Here is a 25,003-nt window from a genome sequence, read left to right as displayed (position 1 = left end):
GCATTTGGTGATGATCACTGGGTTAAAGATATAAAGGAGGAGCTTGAACAAATTGAGAAAAACAACACATGGAATCTAGTACCCCAACTGGTAAAAAAAATGTTATAGGTACTAAGTGGGTTTTCAAGAACAAGTTGAATGAAGATGGTGTTGTAGTTCGCAACAAAGCTAGTTATCAAAGTTTCGGGTGGGGTTGAGGGTTGTGGGAGATGTGTTGAGGTCTTCCCATTTCCCTTTCTTTTCTCTTTTTTTTTCATCACTAATGAGGGCTCTCTTACCTACCTCCCTTCTCTGCTTAGGGAATATGTTCTTTCCTCAATTGGGTCTTTTTTTGTAGGCTCTCCTTTTGCAAAGACACCCTTATCCAACATATTTTTCTTCCATACGATTGGTATGGCTTGTGGGAAGAGTGCATGGGCTACGCTTGTGGTTTGTAATGCCCTACCAGGAACCCTAAAGGAAAACAACACAACTTAGCAACTAAAGGGTGAAATAATTTTATTTTTTTAAAAGATTAAGTGCATTAATTATAACCATTGCATGTCTAATAACACAATGGAAGACTAACACCTGAATTCCTAAGGGTTACCAACGAAGATTAATTGTAGATTATATTAACAACATGGTTAATCCAATTGTCTATTTAATTAGATAAAGTAAATGCTTAAGTTTAAAAGTACACATACATCTAAATTCCATAATGAGAGAATAAAGTATTCCAATGCATTCAGTTTTCCATAAATTATTTATACATAAGATCAAAGTAACTGAATTAACATACATTCCACTCACATAATATTACAATATCCATAATTACATGGCTTCCAATAATACCACGAATTAAAAAGTTACAATATCAAGGTTACACAAAAGACTGATACAATGACCACAAGGTCTCAAATGAACAATGATCACAAACATGAGATGGTACATGAACCACAAACCAAGAAAACACTAGTGAAGCCTTTCCTTTCCTAAAGATACAATCCAGAATATTCGATGGGAAGTGGCACTACCACCCTACCATGTGATCCCGAAATGGAACCACCCCACCGTGCTAGGAGATAGTAGAAAACCCTCAATCAAGCAAAGTAAGACAAGTACAAAAGAACTACAAGACTCTGCAAACATTCATGTGACTCAACTCACAAAACACTAGTGACTCTAAGGAGAGAGTGTCATCACATAGCTTGATGGTTACCATGGTAGGCCTCCTATGTCCTGGATCTCTATCTTGGTAACCTCTCCCAGCTTTCGGCTCCAACTAAGTCTCATGTGGACCCTACCAATCTTTCCATGAAGACAAGGTGGTAAGTTTTCCATTCCAAACCTTCTCGTAATATTATGAGCCCTGTACTAGCACTCACCTATGCACAAGGTACATTATCTTAATTAATATTTATTCTTCTCCCCCCCAATATATTGTTAGGCTATCACTTTTTAACTGACTTTTGACGGGTTATCCTGTCATCCACTTCGGGCATGGCCCCCACTCGAAAGACACTTTCTCTCATAGGATACTAACAAAAAATGTCTCTCTACAAGAACTCTATGATGAAACAGACAACCATAACTAATCTTGACAAATCACAGGTACAGGATACACAATCACTAACCCAAGATTGACCATTTGGACAAAACACACAATGGCTCACATCAATAAGGTTATACAACAACACTTGACCAAGGAGATATAATAACATAGGACACAATGACAACTCAACCAGAATTGCAACATAATTAAGCTTGACTGCAAACACCATTTACACAAGATCCTAATATAGGCAATCTTTTCTTACAACAACCAAAACCATAAATAACTTGCAAATAAAGAATTTCCAGATAATAAGAATTTACAACTATTTTAATACAAAGAAATCAATCTTGTCATTTGTCCAATAAAGTTAAATAAATTCACATATGAATTAATCTCCTAATGTGTTTCCAAGCATTAAAAAAATCTAAAAATTACAAGCTTTTCTGAAAACACTCAACACTCACACTCTAAATTAAATTATCTATATATATATATATATATATATATATATATATATATATATATATATATATATATATATATATATATATATATGAATACCTATATATACGTCGTATATATATAATATACTTATAATTATATTACAAAATATATATGTCAACTCAAAATTAATTTCCACAGTATTTAAATAATACTAAATAACATAATATCCAAAATAAAATAACTTATCTATGATTTTATATATATATATATTTAATACATTAATTTAAAAAAAAATTTAATACCTTGCGTGAAAATCCAAAACACTATATTTCGGGTTGCATGAAATATCTAGGGAAAGCAAATTTTAAATTACCCATGCTACCGTGGGTAACAAGTACTACCCCCGATAGCACTGCTACCTTGCGGTAGCAGGCACTACCGCCGGTAGTTGTACTACCGTCGGTAGTAACTACCGAAGTTGTTGTTGTTGTTGTTGTTGTTGTTGTTTTTGATTTTTTTAAAGTTCAAAAACCTAATTTATATTAAATGTTATTTTTAATAAAAATTATTTCTAACTAAATTTTCTATCCAATACAATTTATTTCAAGGAAATGTAATTACTACATATTTTCTCCAAAAAAAGTAATATGGTAAAAATGATTTTTCCCAAACTTAATTAATCCAATAAATTTAATTAATAATTAAATTTATTTCTTAAGTAAATAATAATTTTACAGAGATACAATTAAAAGACTACCATAGCCAATAGTGGAACAAAAACAAACAAGAGGGAATGATTTCTCTGGTAAATCCCATTCCTCCCAAATCTTGCAATTTCCATTCATTATAAAAATCTTGGCAATATTTGCTATAATAATTTTCTCAATTTTCTCAAAATTTAATCCGCAAACACCCAGAAATAACTTCTTTCCATTAAACTAGAAATTAACTTCATGTATGGACTTTAGCTAAGAACAAAATTAATCAGACAGGATATGACAAACATCTTGACACACACATCATTCAAAAGATAGAAGGAATAGAAATATTTTCTTTAAAACAAACAATCAACAAAAGCCACCCAACCTCGTATAGCTTTCCTTGGAAGAAATTTGTAGAAGAGAACCAATCCTTCAATCAGCTTCCAAATAAATTTCTTCACCTAAATCCCTGATTTGTTTCCTATGTATCCTAAAATAATAACCTATTCCCCTTTTTAAACTAAAATTATAGGTTGAATATCTTTTTCTCCAAAAACCTAAATTTTGTAATAAAAGAAATTTTATTTTATTTTCTAATTTCCTAACAAAGGATAAGTTAACATGCAATAATTAAAAATCATTTTTTCATTCTTTTCCTTTCTAATGCAGATAATTAATTTTTTAAATAAAGAAATTAATGCAATGCTATAATTTTAATGAATTCTTTTATTCATTTAATTATTTATTTATTTTTTTATTTATTTAAAATTCTAGGAAATAATAAATACAAATAATCTAATTTATTTTTCCACTAAAATTTAAATAAAATATATTTCTAATATCATGCAGTTTGCAACTTAATTTAATAACTTCTTTTAATTAATTAAATTTATAATCTCAATGCATACATAATTCAACTATGAGATAACTCCATAAACTTAATTAATTAATCAAATCCACTAAAACACACAAACTAAACAAATCTCAAGAAAATACTCATAAAAAGATCAAACAACAAAATACGAAGGCCGAACAAACTAACAGGATGACCAACTAACGACACTCACACGAGTGTAACATAGTAAAATAGGGTGAACTACTATCTCCTCCACTTCCATTGGAAAATATAAGGCACGCTCAGACCTGTGGAGCCAGGTGGAGACTATACCCCGTACCTACCCAGTACTTGTACCTGGAAAATCCTACATCACCGAAACACACATACATATATACAATATAGAAAACACGACATACACACCGATGAAGGAGAATCGCGACGTTCCCTGTCTCACCAAAATGAGTGAAGGAAAATCGTCCCCTTACATCCAATACACTCTCAGACACACAACATATAATTCCACATTACATAGATAAAGTAAAGTGTCAGTATATAACAATAATCCATAAAATGCCATAATTCACAAGTACTGAAATACTGCAAATAAATTATGCATCTCATATCTAGATAAAGCATGAAATAATGTAATAAAAATCTAAATAACACATCATGGTAATGTGTCCACTAAAAACAAATAATAATAAAATATGAGTCTAATGAGTTCAATTGAGTAGGGGTACTACATGGTTTCTTTTGCTACTTTTGAAATCATTTTGGGAAATGTTGCCGACTTGGTTGTGTGGCCCTATTTTTTGGAAGGGGGTCTCTATTTTTTGAGAATTTTGGGACTGGTGTGTTTCATGGGGGATGGTAACCTTTTCTCTGATATGGGTTATCCTCCTTATCTTTCTTTTTTGGAGCCCTTCATTGTGGTCCCCTGGGTTTTGTTTGGTGCACCATCTTTATGGGCGGTTTTGAATATTTCTATCCCTATTGGCTCTTGCATTGGCTTCTCCTTCTTTCTTTAGTTTTTTCCTCAGCATCTCTTGTTTTCTATGGCTTTTCCTAAGAGGTGGACCTATCTTCTTTAGAGGTGAAGATGGATTGTGTTGGAGATGACCTACATTTTATTGAGGTGAAGGTGGATTCTATGGTTGAGATTGGAAAATTTTGTTAGGAAGCTATTGATGTGTTGTCTCTTAACTATTTGAGAGCGAAGACTAGTCTTTATGCTGATTTCCTTCCTTATTCTCCTACAAAGGTGGAGAGGATGGAGGGTATAATTTTTTCAAAGTTATTCTTCCTCAAGTTTAAGGTTAAGGAAGCCTTGTTAAAATTCAATGTCACTGTGTCCCAGATTGTTCTTTCAGGAAGAGATGTTGTTGTCTGGGCCTTGACAGGTTGTGGTAGGCTTGCAAAACCCACTCTTGAGGTTGAGGGAGCCTACAAAAACCCTATGTTTTTTGTTTCTTTTAGGGACTGGCTAGACTGGCTGGATGCTAGTAGTTTTCAAGGGCCCAGTTTGGTCAATGTTTGTTTTTGGTTAGGTTTAGGCTTCGTGGCTTTTTATGACCCATATTTTCTGTTACAAGTTATGGGAGCCTAGGAAAACCTTTCTTGTTGGCTGAGGGTACCTAAAAACCCCCATTTTTCATTTTTTGAGGTCTATTGTCTATTGACATAGGCCCTCTGCTTGGGTCAACCTATTTTGTAATGTTTCACTTTGAAAATTTGGCTAATGTTTGACTAGTTGTGGCTGCTCTGTATTGTTGTTTATGCTTTGTGCAGTCTTTGGGTTTTGGGTTCTAGATGCTCATAAGTCTAGAAGGTTTCAGGTCCTTTCTAAAACCTATTGTTTATTGTTAGGTAGTCTAGTCCATTAATCGATGGTAGTTCTCTTATTGTATGGGTTTTAGGGCCCCTTCAAAACCTGTTTTATCCTAATCAAAAATTATTTTTCTGACTTGAAAAATTGAATTTCAACCTTTTTTTTTTTCTCTTGTATCAACCTTCTAATATAACTTTGATATTGACTGATTTTAGGTCTAAGAGATGCTCATAGTTGTATACACACACACACACACACACACACACACACATGTATGTGTATATATATGTATGCATGTATGTGTGTGTGTACACACACACATATACATACATGTGTGTGTATGTATATGTATATGTATGTATATAATTTATTGCTTATAAAATAGATTTAATCTTCCATATGGATTGTGTATTTTCATTTATAATTATTCCACAAGAGGTGAGTGTTTCATTTACAAAATAAAATAATTAATTATTAATAAAATGAAATTTCCATAGACATGAATATACGTGTACATATCTTTTATCTTATTCATATTTGTATTTATTTACAATTAGAAACTAAAAAGACCCATGTTTTGTGATATACCAATAACTAGTTTTAGAACTATTGAAAACCATTAAAAGATGGTGAGTGTTGCCATTATTATTTATTTGATTTGCATAATCATGAAAAGTTCTTGCAATTGCCATCAACAAGAGTGGCTCTATTTTTTTGTGTTTGTCATTGCATTCCTTACATCTATTTTATGGTAGTATACAATTTTGTATAAGTGGCCATAATTTTTTAATACTGGAAAGACTATATATTTTTAACTATAGATTATTATTATTTTCATTGGGCAACGACATTAAAAGGCTAAAGTATTTTTTTTTTTCCTAAAGTTTTGAAATCATTTAATTCTTAGTAATAATTTTTGTCTTTCACGTAATTCAAATAACAAAATATAAATAATGATTGGAAGGCATCTCAACTTTCTTCCATAATATTTGATCATATTTGTTAATGTTGTTAATTTGTCGTAGAAAAATAATCAGTTAATATTTGATGTGTACCAAAATGAAAGTAGGTATTCTCTTCATGAAGAGAACTAAGATTCGAAATCATTTTAAATTATTTATTTAATTTGTTTAAAAGATAATTAAAACTTTCAAATTAACTTATTATATATCTCTACATATTTTATAGTTAAAAAAATAGAACTATTTTAATATAAGAAAGCTGGGGTTTATCTTCAATATTTTTTAATGGAGGTCATCAATATTCGTTTTTCTCCATTTTAAGAATTGCCTTATATCAGGATCGGAAAGTCCAATTAAACAGTAAATTGACACCTCAACGAATTTATTATGAGCAATTCAATATTATTATACTATTATTTCCATGAGAATTGGGTAGAACATTTTTGTCACTTTCAACATTCATCACTTTGATATTCTTCTTTTTTCTCGATTTGTACAACGTACAGCAAGATAAGCCCTTTAAAAAATTTATTTATCATTATAATAGATAATTTAATTGAATAGAATGTTCAAATGGGCAAACATTAATCGACATTTGGCCTGATTTGAATAAACGAAGATCAATCTTGGTTGTCATTTAATATTAAATAAAACCATTGACTTGACCATTTATACCCATTGAATTTGTTCTCTTATAGAAAAGTATTTCAATCCTTACACAAATCCATTGTTGCGTTGCTGCTGCACTTTCTATTAGGTTGTATTTGGTTCATTTTATGGTTAGAAATATAATCTTTTCATTTAAGGTTTATATAATCATTCAATCTTTTCTGTTAAAATTTGAATATCTCATGGAGTTGGTAGAAAATAGGTGGGACTTGGTAGAGAATAGGTGTGCAAAATCCCCAAGTCAAGCAATATAATCACCTTACTTGATGCTTTCTTCCACTACAACTTCAATTAGTTTGGTTTTCTTGGATGTTGTTTCTTTTTCTATTGTCGTAGTTCCTAGTGAATTAGGAAGCTCTCCTCTTCTTTCGATTGTACCAAATTCTTAGTCGCTGTTGCGAGAAGTTTCTCCCTCTAAACTAGGCTCTCATTTGGGTCAATATTCTTATGTTTATACTTATGGAGGCTCCTCCCCTACTCCTAAGTTGTCTACTCATGATGATGTTTCTTCTTGGATAGTTGTTCATCATAATAAAAAAAATCATTCCTTGAAGGTCCCCCTCTCATGTTTCTCCTCTAGGGGTGAAGTTAGAACCCAACCTTGATTTAAATTGATCTTTCTAGTTGTTGTTATTTGTTCATTTTCATTACAAGATTGTTGTTTTGTTTGTTGGTTGTAATATTTTTTTGGATTCTCTCTACCTATTATTGGTTACTTCTTTGGTATGCTCCTTGTTGTGTACCTCGGTTTTTGCCTTGTCAAAAGCCCACCTTCCTTTAATAAAAAACATTGACAATTCATGAAAAATATTATTACATTTCATGGATGTAGTTTAAAATCTAGAGATTTCTATATCATAAACTCTATTTAGAGGAAATATTCTCTCAAGGGAAAGACAAAGCTGCAACACATTAGGAGAATTTGAAATATGATCTTGTTTTAAAAGGATATTTCATAGAAATATTCACAAATGTATGTGATAGAGTTGGAATTTAAGGAGGAGGTCCATGTTTCTTTATTTTACTCTTTTCATGAAGAATTACTGTATGGGTTTTGTAGTGTTGTAAATTATATAATTTAACAATTTCACATTAGATTTGGACCAAATTTAGTAGATGTGCCTAATTTATACCTAATTATGCCCAATTTTAGGACTATTTTGTAAACTTGCTACATTCCTCTACTCACAACCTTTTTCATGGCCTATTTTTCTAATACTAGGGTGTTGCATACCCCTATCTAGTCAAATAAAGCCCAAATTTCAATGAATAAAGGTCAATTTTGAAAATAGTAGGAATGTGCATTGTTGTATTTGTCTTCCCATAAAATGAATTTTGAAAATATGTAAATTGCATATAAATACAACTCCCTCTCTAGTATAAAATTATAACCAAGACTTTTAAGAATATTCATAAGCATTTCAATTCATTCAAGTAGAAAAGAGTACAAGTTTGTTACAACAATATTCTTCAATTATATTATTTCTCCATGTTAAAACCATGCACTAACATGTTTTGAGAATTCACTCAATCACATCAATTCTCGTGTGAGATTCCATGAAAGAGTTTAATACTTTAGGTAATATGTTGCCAAGTCAACATTTCATTACATGTTTATCCTCTATCCTTACAAGAGTACACACTCTTTTCATAATAATAGTTATTGTAAAGGTGGGAACACCAACATGGCATTCAATTGAGGTAAGCCCCTATACAACACAAATATGTTTTCTTTTTTTTATTTATGTGTGCAAGTTATGTGTTGAAAAGGATATGGTAGTGCAAAGAAGATATTTATAGATAAAATCTTTCAAACAAATGAAAAACCATGGCTAATTCACCTAATGCCACTATCCTAATAATCCAAGATTAATTTTCTAGAGATAGTAGCATAGAGCCTCCTGATTGCATTTCTAATTGCCTTCATTAGTTTCAATCACCATTATAATAGGATGCCTAATACCCTATTTGACACATTCTACTTTAGATTTTAGATCTAGTTTCTTCTATGTATCGTTGTACTTGATCAAGGTTGTTGTTTTTGGTTTTCTTTTTCTATCTACTATTCTCTATCAAATTCAATTATATTTCTATCATAAAACCTAGATAACATACACACACTTCAAAATCTCTTTTCTTTTGCAACAAGAGTATAGGACCTTAGTGCTTAACTATCCTTTCAGGGTCATAGCTAAGCCTATTCATGTTCTAATGTTATGAAAGGAAAATACTATCTTTAATTTACATTGATAGGCCTAAGATTTCATTTATCAACATATCAGGTTTTAACTCATTAAATAAAATCGTGTACATTCCTCACCTAGAATTCTAGACTCAAATTATGTTGTTAATTATTATGGCTTCCCAATGAAGGATGTTGATATTTAAATACTTTTCCATAGCTGTGTTCAATATATTTATTTTTTTGATAAAGATAAACGGGTTTTACATGGACCTGAAAACAAGAGTTTTATAGAAACTGGCCATCAACCAACCAAATAGAAACCAACAGCAAAACAAGGGAACACCCTAGACCGATCTCAAAAGCAAAAATAATCAACATGCAACAAAACAAAGCACAAACAAACACTCAATTAAGAGAGTGCACCAGCTCCTTGTTCTTCTGTATGGTAACTTTGTTGATTTCCTCCAAGTCCTCCATAATGAACCTGTAGGTACCCTTATTGATGCTCCTGCTTCTGGTCCTAAAACTAGGACCCGTAGTTTTATTGCCACCCACAGTAGAGTCTTCACCACCCAGTTCTTTCTTTATGTTACTGTCACCAAGATAATCATTGTCAATGGGATTGGATCTGTACTCCGCCACCATGGCATTGATCTTTTCCATCCCCTCCATACTATTTCTCATGGCCTCCTTGCTTATGTCTACTAGATTCTTAAGGTTATTCTTGATCTCCTCCATAGATTGCTTAACCTTCTCAATTATTTGCTCATGATTGCATTTCATAACCTCCACATCATGGGAAAGCTTCTGGGTCATGATCATGAGATTCTCCAGTTTGTTAGGCTCGGGCGAATCAGTGAAGATACCAATTATCTCCTTAATCCCTTCTTTGAGGGTATCAATATCCTTCCCCACCCACTTCCAGCCGTTCTCATGGCTTCTAGTTGCTTCCATCACCAGATTCATTAGAGTACTTTCCTTTTGTAAGCCACTATCCACATCTTTAGGCAGAGTCCCCTGCTTCTCCTTTAGGACATGAAGAGGAATGTCCAATTTAATTTCCTGGTCCAAGGTCTTGGGACCATAGTCTTTAGAAACCAACTTCTTCTTTTTGGAATAAGTCTCAGTTTGAGAAACCATCTTGTTGGTCGATTTATATTTACTTGTAGCCAATCTGGGGGGGTTCTTGCTGCCATGGGTTCCAAGAGTGACTAACATCTCACACTTTCAAAGCGTCTTGTAATTAGGGTCAACGAGAGGTTTGACATTCAATATATTTATGTTAAAATCAATGTGAAACTATATTTGTCTTATTTATTCTCAAGAGTGTTACTTTATATTCTAGATATTTTGTATGGTCTTAAGTTCTTTATTATAAAAGTATAGCCAACAAATATAGTGGAGATCTGGAACATGTGCATTTTATGTAGGAATCTCCTAGATTTTCAAGTCTTTTTTAGAATTTGATTAAAAAATGAGGATGAAAGGGAATCAAAGGAATTTCTATTTGGAAATAAAATAAAAATAAAAGTCTTTAAATTTCAAAATGAAAGTTGGTTTACCATTTGATTTAAGAAATAATTAAGGGTTTTGAAATTAAAGGTGATCTAGATCAACTTTTAATTGGTAGAGATATAATATTTAAAAATAAATAAAGATGTGGGAAAAATTAATAATTCCTCCTAGCTCACCTTTTAGTTTAATTTTTTTTAATGAAATATTGAGGTTTCTAAACAATCTTGTAAGGGTTATATCATTGAGTAATAAATTATAGGTGAATAGTTTATTAAATGAACAATAAAGATGAAGAGAGATTTAGGAATAATAGTAAATAGAATTTTCTTTTAATTTAAAACAATTTATATGGTACCTCAAGGAAATAACCGTGATGAAAATCTAGTAAATAGACATCATGTTAAACATCCATGAAAAAAATAAAAATACATAATAAATAATAAAAATAGTGAAGATAAGAATCATCCTTGGAGGAAAATAACCTCTAGTAGCTTCTTGAACAAGTGCCATGGTGAAAACCTATTTGTAAGAGCCATGTGTAATAAACTACACTTCACAATATTTTAGGTCTTCCTCTATTTTATCATCATCTCTCCATGTCTTTAGTTCATACTTATATCCATTGTATTTCATGCATTTTTATGAATTGTCTGTATGTGATTACATCGTACATTAAAATAATTATTGGTTTATGGCTTTTTTCTGATTTTGAGACTAGGATGCCTTCCATGGTAAATAATACAAACATACAAACACCAAATTTATTTATTTATTTTCGATCGCTAATGGAGACTTTTTAAGGTGTTGAACACTATTGCTATTCAAATCCACAAGCACACTAGCCCAACAAAACTACCGAGTCTAGGAGCATAGCTACCCAATGGATATTTCAACCTTGGTGGCAGTTTCACCAAGCAAGTGTTTATACTACTAAACTACATGGGTCACCCCAATACGAACACCAAAAATTAACATGCACTTTCAAACCTTCAAAATCACACTTAAAAGATGTACCTTTAATAAAATACCTTCAAAATGTACATCAATGTTGATAACATATAATTGTAACAAAAAATTTCATTATGTTATCACCCAAACATCTATTACTTGTCTTAAGTAGGATGTTTCCTTCCCTAAGCTACATATGATCTCATTCCATCTTTTTAGTTTTTTGCGCACCTTGGCATGAGGTAACCTGTTGTGTATCAATTGTTAGTTGATTGCTTGATTTGTTTACATTTTCAATGTTTTAAATTTTTATTTTGAATTATGTTTTGCTCCATACAATTAGTTTGTTCCACCAACTAATTGCTCAAAATATTTTAGAGATTTGTCACTTTTTTATGAAAAATGATCTCAATGTAGCTGCTAATGAAGATGAAACAATCATAGGGTTGGTTTCCTTTACACTTTTCACTCAGTAAGGCTAAGGAGACTCATCCCTTAATAATACATAATGATATAATTACTTGGAAATTTGGGTATTACAAAATATAAATTCTCTCACTTAATTAGACCAAGAAACATAAAATACGCAACAAATTTGGCTCAGTTCCTAGAATATATGTATTGTTGGTCTTGAGAACATATATCCAAACTTTAAAGAAAGAAAATACTAAAGTTAAACATGTGATTTATCAATTTGGAGTGTGAATCCAAATAATAGAAATAGGACTTCCTATACTAGTACCTTTTCATGGCCTATAGAGTTAGTCATAGAGAGAAAATAACACATATCTAGAAAATTTAGCTTTGACCATTGAGTTCACAACATAATAGATAGATAGATAAAATTAGATACAACCTATGTAGGAGAAAAAAATGGAGGAGAAGGTCACCCCACACACCCATGTCTAACTAATTTCCAACAATAATTTAGTAGACCAATCTGGACTTTATTCTAATCCTAAAAAGATATCTATTGTTTGCATCTGACATTCTGAGGATAGGGTCACCCAAAGTATCCCTATCCAACACTTTCAAGTTCAGATTTGAGACATAGGTTCCTCTTAGCTTTTGTATTCCATATTCTTTTTCATTTATGCATATAACCCTAGAACTATCATTCAATTTACACATTTCCATAGCTCATTTTCAACTCAAACAAAGGGATATAACTAGAATTCAATCAACATTAATCCCTTGGGAGTGAATCTATTGACTTAACTTCCATTTAAAGTAATTGGGTAGTGGGAATAGGATTATTCCTTAATTGCATAGCTAGACTAGTGAATACCCTATTTTCACACCATTACAGGTGTAAATCAACTTTCAAAAGTACACACTTTTTCAAATAAATCACATGGGTTACATGATATATTTTGCAAACCATAACATTTTTATTGAGAATAAAATCAATTATGATGATTTCACATTCAACCTATAAATAATCGAGTACACTCCAATTTTGAGGTAATATATAAATCAAAGGAATGTGTTTCTAGACATTGATGAATCAATTTTATAAAAATCAACAATTATTCTTCATCATTCAGTAGCTAAGTATCCTATCCTCATACAATTAATTTCTCAAAATAACATTTACTTTACCTTGACTTTATCTAGGTTTATTGCTCTTTATTATGTGTATATTTGATTATCCTAGGGTATCCCTAGTAAAAAGGTATTTAGTAGCTTACATTATAGTAAACCTATATACCTTACACCCATTAGAGTTTGGTTTTAAATTTATACTTTCATTTCTTTTAGGGTTTTAGATCTATGATTATAAGTTTTTATCCTTTCTTAGATGTTTTTGGGGTTCATATTTCCATTTATTGCTACTTCAGTGTTTTATCCTTCCTTTTAAGGTTTGAGTTTAATTGTGTGGTATTCCTTTCTTCTATACTAGCCACCCTTTAATGTTCCTTTAGAGTTTTATTTTCATCATAATTTTATTATTTAAAAAAGAATTGTAGTGTTGTAAATTGTATGCCTTAATTATGAGCCCAATTTCACACTTTTCTAGTGCTTGATCTAGTTTTCAATCTCATAAAAAATTTAAGAATCACTTTAGCCTTGAATTTAACACCAACTCAAGGAGATATGTCATATTTTATTTTGAAACTTAATTATCTTATTCTACATTTAGTACTCATAAAAACCCAAATTAGGCCTAGATGTAATATAATAGGCCCAAATTCTTGTATCTCCCTTTCTAACAACTCATTTTAGTGGGACTAGGGTGCCCAACACATGTTCTACCAAAATGTTTCAAAATTTCAAATATTTTGAGTGTCGGCCTTGACATTACAAAATCTGGTCTCAATTTTTGTTTATGTTAACTTTTTATCAAAAGTTAAACTTTTGATATAAAAGATAGTAGATTTCCCTGTTTAGACATAGAATCTCTATGATAACAAAGCTCTACCAAATTGATCACAAAGTTCTACAAAGTTGAAGGATAGTTAGTAACATAAGTCTTGAATATAGTCTATTCACCATTATGGCAAACATGATTGAAGCTTCAAGGATTGTTGGAGAATAATAAGGAATCAATAACTAATGATTCTCTTGTACCTCTCCACAAGGGATTGGTATGATTCTATGTTATTCTTCAATTTATTGGTTTCAAGACTTAGGTCTATTATTTAGTCATTAAATTACACGTTTATGCACTCTTAAGTTGGTTTATACGTTGTAAGGTACATAACCCAAATTCATCATATAAATCCAAATAAATATCATAAATACCATGTTGGTCACAAATTTTATTTTTAATTACATCAACTAAAGAGCAATTTTTTAATACATGCTACATCATCACATGTCACGATATCTAAATCAAGAATCATAAGTACATGATTAAACATGGTATTGGCTACATGATCTAACATACCATTGACACATTTGGAAGACACATTAGTTGATAAGTAGATTTCTATTCACTTTTTTTTAATGCTTTATAGAAACATAAATGAATAATATTTCTTCATGACTTCATAGGCCTATGTATTTTAATATGCCATGTTCTATGCTTTAACTAATGCATGCATAGGACAAGGATATATATATTTTATCTGTCTATACCAATAAGATGAAATAAATCTTCTTTATTCTGCTATACTATGAGTTAAAACAGGAAAGCGCCAAATATCTTTTCCGAGAGATAAGCCATTAGCTATAAGATTGTCATGCAAAATGGAATAAAATTTCTCTTCACTTGAAAAATTTAACTTTCACCCTAAACACCATAAAATTATTCTTAAGTCTACATTTCAAAATAACCAAGTGGTCTTGAATAGAAATTTGTCAAAATGAAAATTACAATGAAGGGCACACTCTCAACATGCATGATAAATCTTAAATAGATTTCTCACAGCATAAAATGTAAAATATTAAACAGCTTTCTCTTTTATTAGATAATGACACTCTTTGACCAAATACATTAAAAAAACCTTTAAACTTCCATGCCAAAATAATCATACAGGTTAATAAAATAACCACCAAAAACAAGACTATCTCTTCTATTACTTAAGAGATTTCTTAAATTACCATTTTCAAATCAAACATATAATCATCATTAGATGTATTCCAACGTAAAATAAATAACAAAGCATTTCCCTCAACCCCGCCTTAATCGCGTCATGGAGCCTCATGGGCTCTAGCCATACCCCTAAGAAAGAAAATTTTGGTCCAATGTCAAATTAATAAAGTATTTTCTCATATCACCAAATGATCAAAGATAACATAATATCAAAATTTTCACATGACCACTACAAGTTTCAGAGAAATCTAAATATATCACTCACTCAACATCCCATATTAGAATTTGTTCCTATCAAATTAAAGATGGACCTTGTAAAGCTCTTTCAATCTTACAACACATAAATAAAAAGGGTAGATGGAGTAGGGAATACTTATCTCTCCAAATTTATGCATCATTTTTCTCTATCTCTACATGCAAGGGCTCCTTCCTTTTCTCAAATCTCTCTTCCTTTCTCCAAATCTTCAGGTTTTCTACAAAATGAAGAAGTGGGTAACACCTTACTCTCTCTTCAAACCCAATATAATGGATTTTCAACTTGGAATACTTGGATGGGGAGGCGACACTTGTCACATTCCCATCCAATCCTGCATGAGGTCTTTTCCTCATTTAATAGGGGACAAAAACTACGACAGCCCATCCCCAAAGTCTTCCCTCATAAATGAGGTATGGAGATGGAGTTGGTACCCTCGACCCTTCTATCTTCTAATCTCATCACTTATCTTAATGAGGACTTTTGGAGTGTTAAAACAAGCCTTAGTGCTTTGATTGCATATCCAATAGGCCCCTACCTCAAGGGTAGTGACCCCAGTGGGGGTCTATATTTTGTAATTTAAACATGAAAATTGACCCAAAATCTCTCAAATTTAAAGACCCACAATAATAAACCTCATAAACACATCCATATAAAATAATGAAACCTCGTTTTATTATAAGTCAAAATGGTTAAAATTTTCACTTATCTAAGAGGTAATTGATTTGGTAGATAAGATTCTTCATCCTCATTGTTTGTCTTTCTTCCCTGCACAACACAACCATAACTTATAGTTAAAACCCAATAGTAATCCATATTAGATGATAATCAAACTCCCATGACTTTAATTGTCAATCATTTTCCTAGCTACTCACTAATCAGATTCTAACCTGGCACCACAATCCCCCTTTTTATAAATTTCAAGTCATATTGATAATTTACATGTACATATATTTTCATTCCATAAAATAATAACAGTAAATAACAATGTCACTAGGTGTGGGGGAGTGGTTCAGGCTCTACCAATTGTGAGTGGAATTTCTGGGCTTTTGGTCTTTTTTCTTCCATGTCCTATTGAGGTGGATATGTCTTCTATTGAGGTGAAGAGAAGGAGTGAAGGATGTTGCCCGAGCTGTTGTCTGAGCTATTGTTTCAGTTTACTTGTTTCTTCTCTCATGTTGTTCTTCACAGAAGGGTCTGGGATCCTTGTCATATCCCAGCCTCCTATTTTTTTGGGGGGGTTGAGGGAACCTATAAAAACCCTCTTGTTTTTTCTTGTGAAAGGTTCTAAGTGCCTTTTCAAAACCATGTTGCTCAGATGGTTTCTTCAAGTTGTTTTGTTGTGATCTGGATTTTTTCTGGTTGTGGGTGCCAAGAAAAATCCACATGTTTGGCTGAGGGTGTCTGGTTTTTCCCTCTTTTCCTCTGGATCCAGTTTTTGACCTAGTGCTTATCTTTATGGATCTGTTTCTTTTGGTTTTAATGGTTGAGGGAGCCTAGAAAAATCATATGTCTAGTTGTGTGTGCCTCATAAAACCCACCGTCAAGGTTGATGAAGTCTGGAAAAGCCCTACTTCAGGTTGTGGGAGCCCTCTAAAACCCACTATCTTGGTTGAGGGATCCTTGAAAAATGTTACATTTTTCACTTCTTGCAAGGACAAGCTGGATGCTAGCAGTTTTCAAGGGCTTAGTTTGGCCGGTGTTTGTTTTTGGTTAGCATTGGGCTTTGTAGTTTTTTATGGCCCAAAGACTCTGTTACAGGTTGAGGGAGCCTAGAAAAACCCTTCTTGTTGGCTAAGGGTACCCAAAAATCCTTTGTTCTTTGTTTCTCTTGAGGTCTATTGTTTGTTAACTTAGATCTTTGTTTGTGCTAGTATGTTTTGTAATGTTTATCTCTTGATAGTTGGCTGGCGTTTGGCTGGTTGTGGTTGCTTATGCTTGGTGCAGCCTTTGGGTTTTGGGAGTTGGATGCCCATAACTCTAGAAGGTTTCAGGTCCTTTAAAAAACCTATGGTTCACTTCCAATTAGTCCTTTCCATTTTTTAGTGGAAGATCTCTGATTGTAAAGGGTTTCATGGCCCCTTCAAAACCTATTTATCCTAATAAAAAACAATAAAGAACAATGTCCAAAAGTCAAATGTAAGAGACCATTCATAATTTTGGCATAATTTAAATAAATTCTCTTCAAGGTATTCCACAGAAAGAGAGATACATAACTTCTATAATATTTGCTAGCAACATCAAGAATATTACTATCATGACACACATAATTAACTAATTTATGATCTTTAGTCAATCTAATGACAATATATATATAACAAATTATGGTTGTATTGATCTCCTATGAGGTGGGATCATCCAATACGCAACAAATCTAGCAAAAATTCCTAGAATATATGTATCTTTTCTCTTGAGAACATATATCCAAACTTTAAATAAATAAAATACTACAATTACACCAATGATTTATCAATTTGAAGTGTAATTCCAAATTAGTTCCTTTTAAAGGACTTCAAAGTTAGTTATAAACAACAAATAAAGTTATTTAACAAATTTAGCTTAGACTAGTGGGTTCACAATATCAATGCCTTACGTTAACGCCCCTTAATATGGAACCCATATCACTTATTTTTCTAGATCCTTAATTATTTACCCAAAATTTTGTGTTCTATTTAAATCAATTTAATCTTCTACTTGAAAAGAAGTGGAGACAATACAGACACACTAAAACATCATGAACTTGAAATAGATGAATCTTTCTCATTATATTTTAAAAATTATATGTATACATCATGCAAACAACTCAAACATAAGTATATTTGATTTTTCTTGCATTCTAATCAAAATATTTTCTATCCAAATATCATATTGACATACTATCACTTTCTACTATAACACTTGTCTCTAATGCTTTACAAAAAGACCTAACCCAACACCTTTCAAGATAGGACTGGAATCCATGTATAATGGCTTAGAATTCCCTTTTATAGAAACATGGGAGCCATAAGCTTAAATCCATGTACACATGTCAATTTGATAATCTTGTTATAAAACAATATGGCACCAAAGACATCTTTCTTCACTAAAAGACAAAATAGCACTTTATCCTTGTAGGGAATGTTGAGGCTATAGAAGATTGTTTAGGATATACCCATGGCCTGAGGAAAACATGTGACCACCTTCAAAACTAATTATGTACTACTTCTCAAAGTTGCTAGAATTGCCTTCTCACACACGTGACCCCTGGTAGTGATGATGTGGCAAAAAAGGCTCCTAATAGTGACTATTTGAAATGCAAATTAAATTTGCATGTACTTCATTTCATTTCAAATTTCAAAAACAATAACTACATATCACTTGAAATAGAGTGAAACACTTATTTAATGATTTGACACATGTTAAACATATATTTTCAGTAAATAAATAAATTTTTATTTGATTTACTATTAGAAATTTTGCATCAATAGTACATAAATTATATAAACTCAAACTATTCAATACAATGAAAATAAGATAATATTCTATTTCAATAACATAATATTTTAATATTAAACTAGATTGATTTTTATCCTATATAATAACGTATCAAATAAGATTAAAATCACTAATTAAATAATAATAAATAACATTATTAAATTATATTTATTTTGGGTTCCAGACTCAAGCATTTGGGAGTTGCTCATTCCCGATGCCCTTTTTGTGGTCACCCAGAAACTTTTATGCACATCTTTTGGTTTTGTAGAAGAGCTCAACAGTATTGGAGTTGGATTCATGACTTCTTTCGGCCTTTTCGGCCTGAGCCATTTTCCTGGCACATGGCTCTTTAGGATGATTTGCTTAGAATCCCCTCTAAATTCTCCTAGATCTAGCATGCTTTCAAAATGGAGATCCTATACACTCTTTGGAAGGATAGAAATGTTGTTATTTTTTCTCACAGCTGTTTGGTTATTAATGTTTCGCTTTATGCTAAAGCATGCATATGTAACAATGTTTTAATGCAGATTCAGGTGCAAGCTGACAAGGTGGCCCTGGAGGTGGCCCACCTTCAAGAGCTTCTCCAGCACTAGGGCAATGCCCCTTGTGCGATTGCCTGAGTACCATCGGACTTTGTCTCTGCCGACCGTACTCCGCCCCATGGTCGTCGCCGCAGTCACAGCTCCTCTGCTCACCGCTCTCAGATCCCGCGGTCCCATCCTCCCCACCGCCCCTCAAGCGGGAGAGATGATGCTTGGCGATGCCGCTCGGCTTCTCCGCCACGTCGGGGTTCTGCCTCGAGGTGGCCCTTTGTTGCTCCTGTGACTTTTGCTCCTGCTGCTAATGATTCTAGGTGGCCCTCTACCACTAGTTCAAAGTTTCCTTGCCTGGATCTGGCAATCTCGCCTCCTAGGCAGGAGGAAGGAGAAATTGGAAAAGATCCTAAAGATGGGTGGTCTGTGCCGGACCCGACTCCTGGCCCAGCTAATGTATGGGGCAAAAAAGATGATCTGGATCCTCCTCCGTCAGCTGCCACTGCTTTGGCAGCCTGGGGAAGTTTTTTGATGAATAGCTTGTTTTTTTGTTTCCGACCGCAAACTGAGTGACTCTCGCAAGGTGAGCCTGGGGAAGTTTTTTGATGAATAACTTGTTTTTTTGTTTCTGACTGCGAACCGAGTGACTCTCGCGAGGTGATCTTGTATCCCCCGACCTTTTTTTGTGAATATACACTAATATTTTTAATTTATAGAAAAGACCTATTCATCAAAAAAAAATATATATATATTTATTAATATTTAAATAAAGACGAGACAAATTCCCTCCAAACTTTTTTAACCTGGTCACCTACGAAGTTGTCACCCTAATTTCCCAAGTTGATTGGTCAAAGTAGAAGAAATTCCGAACAAATTATTAACTACAAAACAAATTAGGCCGTGGATATTGCCGCCCCTCATAATATTTGCAAATCTTACATTACAGCGACTTCATGTACATTAAGATTTAAAAAGAATTACAGAACTTTCATGACACGAGAGCATCATACGAATATTCAAGCAACGCTTCGAATATTTTTTTGTCGCTCTCTGTAAACAACAATAAATAAAGATAATATTCAGAGAAAAGGTAGTCCTCATTTCCAAGAAGTCCAGCAGAAATGTTTTGTTTTTTATATGTTTTTAAAAATTGTGCATCCTATTTTGGATGAGTAGAAATGTTGTTATCTTCAATCCAGAAACGATTCTGCGTGAAGATACAGCAAACACTTCTTTAAATGTCCGCCTTGATCCTAGCTGTCCTAGATAAGATCGACACTTTAAATATTCTTTGGTATCTGAAATTGTTGAAGTGTAAGTGGCTCAATTTTCTTGGACATTTTAAGCATGAGAACTGTTGTTGGAAGCCGATGCCCGCAGGTTGAATCAGTCCCAGTAAATGAAGAAATCGTCAGGGGAGAAAGTGTTCCTGCAGCTGAGAAAATTTATGTTGCCGTTGGAAAGGATTTGCATGAGAGCGCCTCTGCTCTCAAATGGGCGCTAAAAACCTTACAAGCAGCGCCAATAGTCCTCCTTCATATTTATGTTCCACCTCTCTTTATACCATCCGGAAGTAAGTTTTTGAATGATCAGATAACAATTATATGAAAATATGTAGATCCGTTTGTTTTAGTTTTTGAATTTGGAGTTATGCGATTGCAGCGGGGAATATGCCTGTGAAGCAAGTAAGGAGCGAAGTGAAGGAGGCCTACGAGAAGAGTGAAAAGAGGGAGATCGACAGTTGCATGAGCAAATATTTGCAGGTTTGCAATCGAGCCAAGGTACGAATCTCACGGACTCTACAAAACGTTTTTTTTTTCATTTTTTGAAATGAATTGTACGCATGTGCCTTATCAAATCCGTAAATGTTTAACAGGTGAAAGCAGATACTTTGATTGTTTCCAAGCTTGATGTTTCCAAAGGAATAGTTGAAGAAGTTTGGAAGAGAGGCATCACGAAACTTGTCATGGGCACAACTTCCACACGCGGTGGCCTGTCTAAGTATGCACAACAATATTTTGGTCTGTAACGTCATCTATTTTTGTCAATATTGATAGACTCTTAACATATTTTTAAAAAAATACGACAGGAGGCTGAAGATTCAAGGGCGAGGGAAAGCGGATTATGTCCGAAAGCACGCGATCAACTCCTGCGACGTGTTGATCGTATGTAAAGATAATCTTGTGTCAGAGGGGAAAGGTTGTGTTGTGGAAAACGGTCAGTGATCTATCCATTTCTGTAAAAATAAATTTTCACTTGGATATTACAGTCGTAGTTTATAAATGCGGTATTTATTTTCTTATTTGAAATTCGAAACGATTGGGATAAATTTCAGAGGATTTTAGCCGATCTTTCTCATTGGAGCCAGACCTCCAACGATGCTTGAGCAGCTCCAGTGAAACTTCCCCTAATTTTCCATTGGCTGGAGATTCTCCGGCAGCTTCGTCAGAGGATGTGAATGATGTCCAGTCTGATTCTCAATTATCTCCAGTATTTTCTCACCCTCTTAAAGATCAATTTCATTCCTTCAAAGTTTTCTCAATTTTCATATCTTTCTTCTAAAAGATTCATAGGAGTTATTAACTGTGATCTTGGAAAGATGTAAATATATTCTTACAAATGTTAGAAATTGAATGCAGGAGGAGAGTACAGAAATCGAAATCCTGAAATTTCAGTTAATGGAGGCGTTAGAGGTGGCAGAGAATGCAAAAAGAGAATTGCGAAGGGAGACCATACAACGGATGAAAGCACAGGCGGCTGCCATGAAAACAAATCGCAAGGTATGGCACTGTTTTTTCTTTCCTGTGATTTAAGATGCAATTTTCTTTTCTACTGTAGTAAACTGCTTAAACTTCCTTGCATTTACCAGCTTAAAGATTATGAAGGCGCCCTGGAAGAAGCTATGGAAGAGAAGGAAAGCGCGATATTAGAATCAAAACTTAAAGAAGACAAGTGGACATCACTGGTTAACCAGTTTTCAAATGAACGGGACGAAGCTTTCCATGAACTCGAAGTAGCACGGGAGAAGTTCGCAGCGATGGAGAAGCAAAACCACCGCCTTTTGCAAGAAAAGGAGGCTCAAATTAAGCAGCTTCAAGACTACTTGCGTTCTCGGCCGCGTATGGAAACGCCTTCCTCCTCAAATACCCTTCAAATAAGGGAATATTCCTTTGACGAAATTAAAGCGGCAACCTGCAATTTCTCTGACAGTTTAAATCTCGGAGTCGGTGGCCACGGCAACCTTTTCAGAGGCAAAATAGGACAAACAAGGGTTGCAGTCAAAACCCTCAGGGAGGACAGTTTACAGTGCTGGCAGGAGTTCCAACGCGAGGTATAAACCTAAAAGTAATCTAAAATATTGTAGATTTTTTTCTTTCTTGATTTCTTAGGGCTTTTCTAAAATCTTCTATTTGCAGGTCAATATTTTAAGAGGCATTCAACATCCTAATTTGGTGACGATTTTAGGAAACTGCTTCGAGCGAGGTTGTATAATCTATGAGCAAATGTCACACGGATGCCTGGCAGATCGTCTGAGCTGCGAAACCGGCGCTCAGCCGCTCTCTTGGCAGGACAGAACTCGCATTGCCATGGAAGTTTGCTCCGCCGTACAATTCTTACACAGCTCAAAGCCATATCCAATCGTCCACCGCGATCTTAAGCCCGAAAATATACTCCTCGACGAGAATGATGTAAGCAAAACCAGTAACTTTGGCCTCGCTCGCCCTGTATCAGAAGTTGTACAGGGAGATCCAGAGCCAAGACGCACATTTTTGTACATGGATCCAGAGTATATGAGCAGCGGCAAATACACAACCAAATCTGATGTGTACAGCCTAGGAGTGATCATCCTTCAGCTTCTTACAGGGAAATCAGCGCTGGGACTGATAAATGAGGTAGAAAGTGCGCTTGATAATGGAAAATTGAAACAGATTTTGGACCCTTCAGCAGGTGAATGGCCTTTTGCGCACGCTACTCAAGTAGCTGAACTTGCATTACTTTGCACGGAACCAGTAAGGGAGAAAAGGCCTGACCTTGAGCCAACTGTCATGAAAATGCTTGAAAGGCTTCGAAACTTTGCAATCGCTGAAACTGACGCCGACAGGCCTCGCACAGCTGAGGTTACAGATGTTCCGAGCTGCTTCTTCTGTCCAATATTGAAGGTAAAGTTCGCTTTGTACACTTGTTTCGCTTCAATCAAAGTTCAAAGTTTCATTTTTTTTTTTAAACAACGATTCACTTTGTCAGGAAATTACTGTTCCATAAAAAACTTTTACTTAATTTGCAGGAGATTATGCAAGATCCTTGTGTTGCAGCAGACGGGTTTACATACGAAAGGGAGGCCATGGAGGAATGGTTTTATCAAGGACACGACACATCGCCCATGACAAATGTAAAGCTTGAGCATATGAGTCTGATATCTAACCATTCGTTGAGATCAGCCATTTTACAGTGGCAAGAAAGACACGTTTAACTGCAAATCTGATGAAACTCCTTGCAATTTAGGTTATTCTTAATATACATTCAGTTTAATTGCAAATTTTTGCAGGAGAAATATCTATTATTATTGAAATTGTAAAATTGTTATTGATTCTTTTAAATATAAGAGTACATTATTTAAGTAAATCTAGATTCTAGTGGCAAGAGATTGTATACCAATTAGTATAAGATCTTCATTTAAAATGTAAAAGTATTTAATATCTACAATCATATTTTCAACTTCAGATTTTGAAGAGTGTTCTGTTATACATTGTAAATCTTATTTCTTTTTCACGAGGTTGACACATTTATGTAAAGTGTATTTTGAAAGAGGTAGATGTGTAAAAAAATTTGTAATTAAATTTATATCTAATTTTAAGAATTTCTTTAGATAGAAGAATTGTAGTGGACTCTATATAAATGTAATAGTTTTTAGTTATTAAATGAGAGCACAAAGAGAGAGCATTTTTATGTTGTTACAAAAGTTTTATTCTTTAATTTATTTTATTTTATTTTTCTATATATTTTGTCTTTCTTGTATGACTCACTATCTTAACACAATAATATGTATCTTTTCTTATTTGTTGTTGCACAAAACATCTTATGCTTTTACTTATTTCATTAAATTTGTTTCAATGTAAGTTTTGAATTTTTCTTTTTGTCTAGATCAATCATGAAGTATGAGCAACAAATTTACTCAATCTCAAATCTTTATTTTCAATGAACAATTGTGATTTATACATAATTAGTATGAATAGATTCTTTTTTCTTTTAAGGTGTGTCAAATTTAATGAAGAATGTGTTTCCTAATCCATTTGACTAAGCTACATACAATACATAAGAAAACATAAAAAAGACATGTTAATAGAACAAAAATGAGGATGTGAAAACCTTTTTCTTTATTTAATGGGACTTGAGGGAATTCCCTATAGAATCTAAACAAATATACAAGAGTCTATAAACCACATATAAAGGTTAAAAAAATGTTAAAATCATAAAGATAAATTCTTGAAAGAGATTTTTAAAATTTAGATATGAAAGATTTCAATTCTATATAGATGTATTTTTACCCATGTAATAGGTGTGGTATGTTAAATTAGCT

At 33.2% G+C, this 25,003-nt stretch overlaps 2 protein-coding genes across 2 annotated transcripts in view; both read left to right on the top strand.

The window, feature by feature from the left end:
- LOC131045396 (U-box domain-containing protein 33) overlaps positions 1-19,998 on the top strand; it is a 54,732-nt gene extending 34,734 nt beyond the window's left edge. The window contains exon 11 of the mRNA XM_057978982.2: positions 19,746-19,998. Coding sequence (XP_057834965.2) covers positions 19,746-19,998 — 253 coding nt within the window. The remainder of the gene's footprint in view (positions 1-19,745) is intronic.
- A 774-nt stretch (positions 19,999-20,772) lies between these two features.
- LOC131045395 (U-box domain-containing protein 33) lies at positions 20,773-23,896 on the top strand. The gene is made up of 9 exons (XM_057978981.2): positions 20,773-20,998; positions 21,088-21,206; positions 21,302-21,426; positions 21,515-21,642; positions 21,761-21,915; positions 22,065-22,205; positions 22,295-22,756; positions 22,842-23,585; positions 23,711-23,896. Exons 1-9 carry the CDS (start codon positions 20,773-20,775, stop codon positions 23,894-23,896), a joined length of 2,286 nt encoding a protein of 761 aa, XP_057834964.2.
- Positions 23,897-25,003: the final 1,107 nt, after the last annotated feature.

This window comes from Cryptomeria japonica, chromosome 4 (genome assembly GCF_030272615.1).
Source record: "Cryptomeria japonica chromosome 4, Sugi_1.0, whole genome shotgun sequence".
Taxonomy (NCBI): Eukaryota; Viridiplantae; Streptophyta; class Pinopsida; order Cupressales; family Cupressaceae; genus Cryptomeria; species Cryptomeria japonica.
This window is presented reverse-complemented; position numbering and strand designations above follow the sequence as displayed.

Excerpts from the sequence above, each read along its gene's own strand:
- LOC131045395 (XM_057978981.2), top strand. The coding sequence starts at position 20,773 with ATGAGAACTGTTGTTGGAAGCCGATGCCCGCAGGTTGAATCAGTCCCA. Across the intron at positions 21,207-21,301 it reads AGGTTTGCAATCGAGCCAAG|GTGAAAGCAGATACTTTGAT; the intron begins GTACGAATCTCA and ends AATGTTTAACAG. Across the intron at positions 23,586-23,710 it reads TCTTCTGTCCAATATTGAAG|GAGATTATGCAAGATCCTTG; the intron begins GTAAAGTTCGCT and ends CTTAATTTGCAG.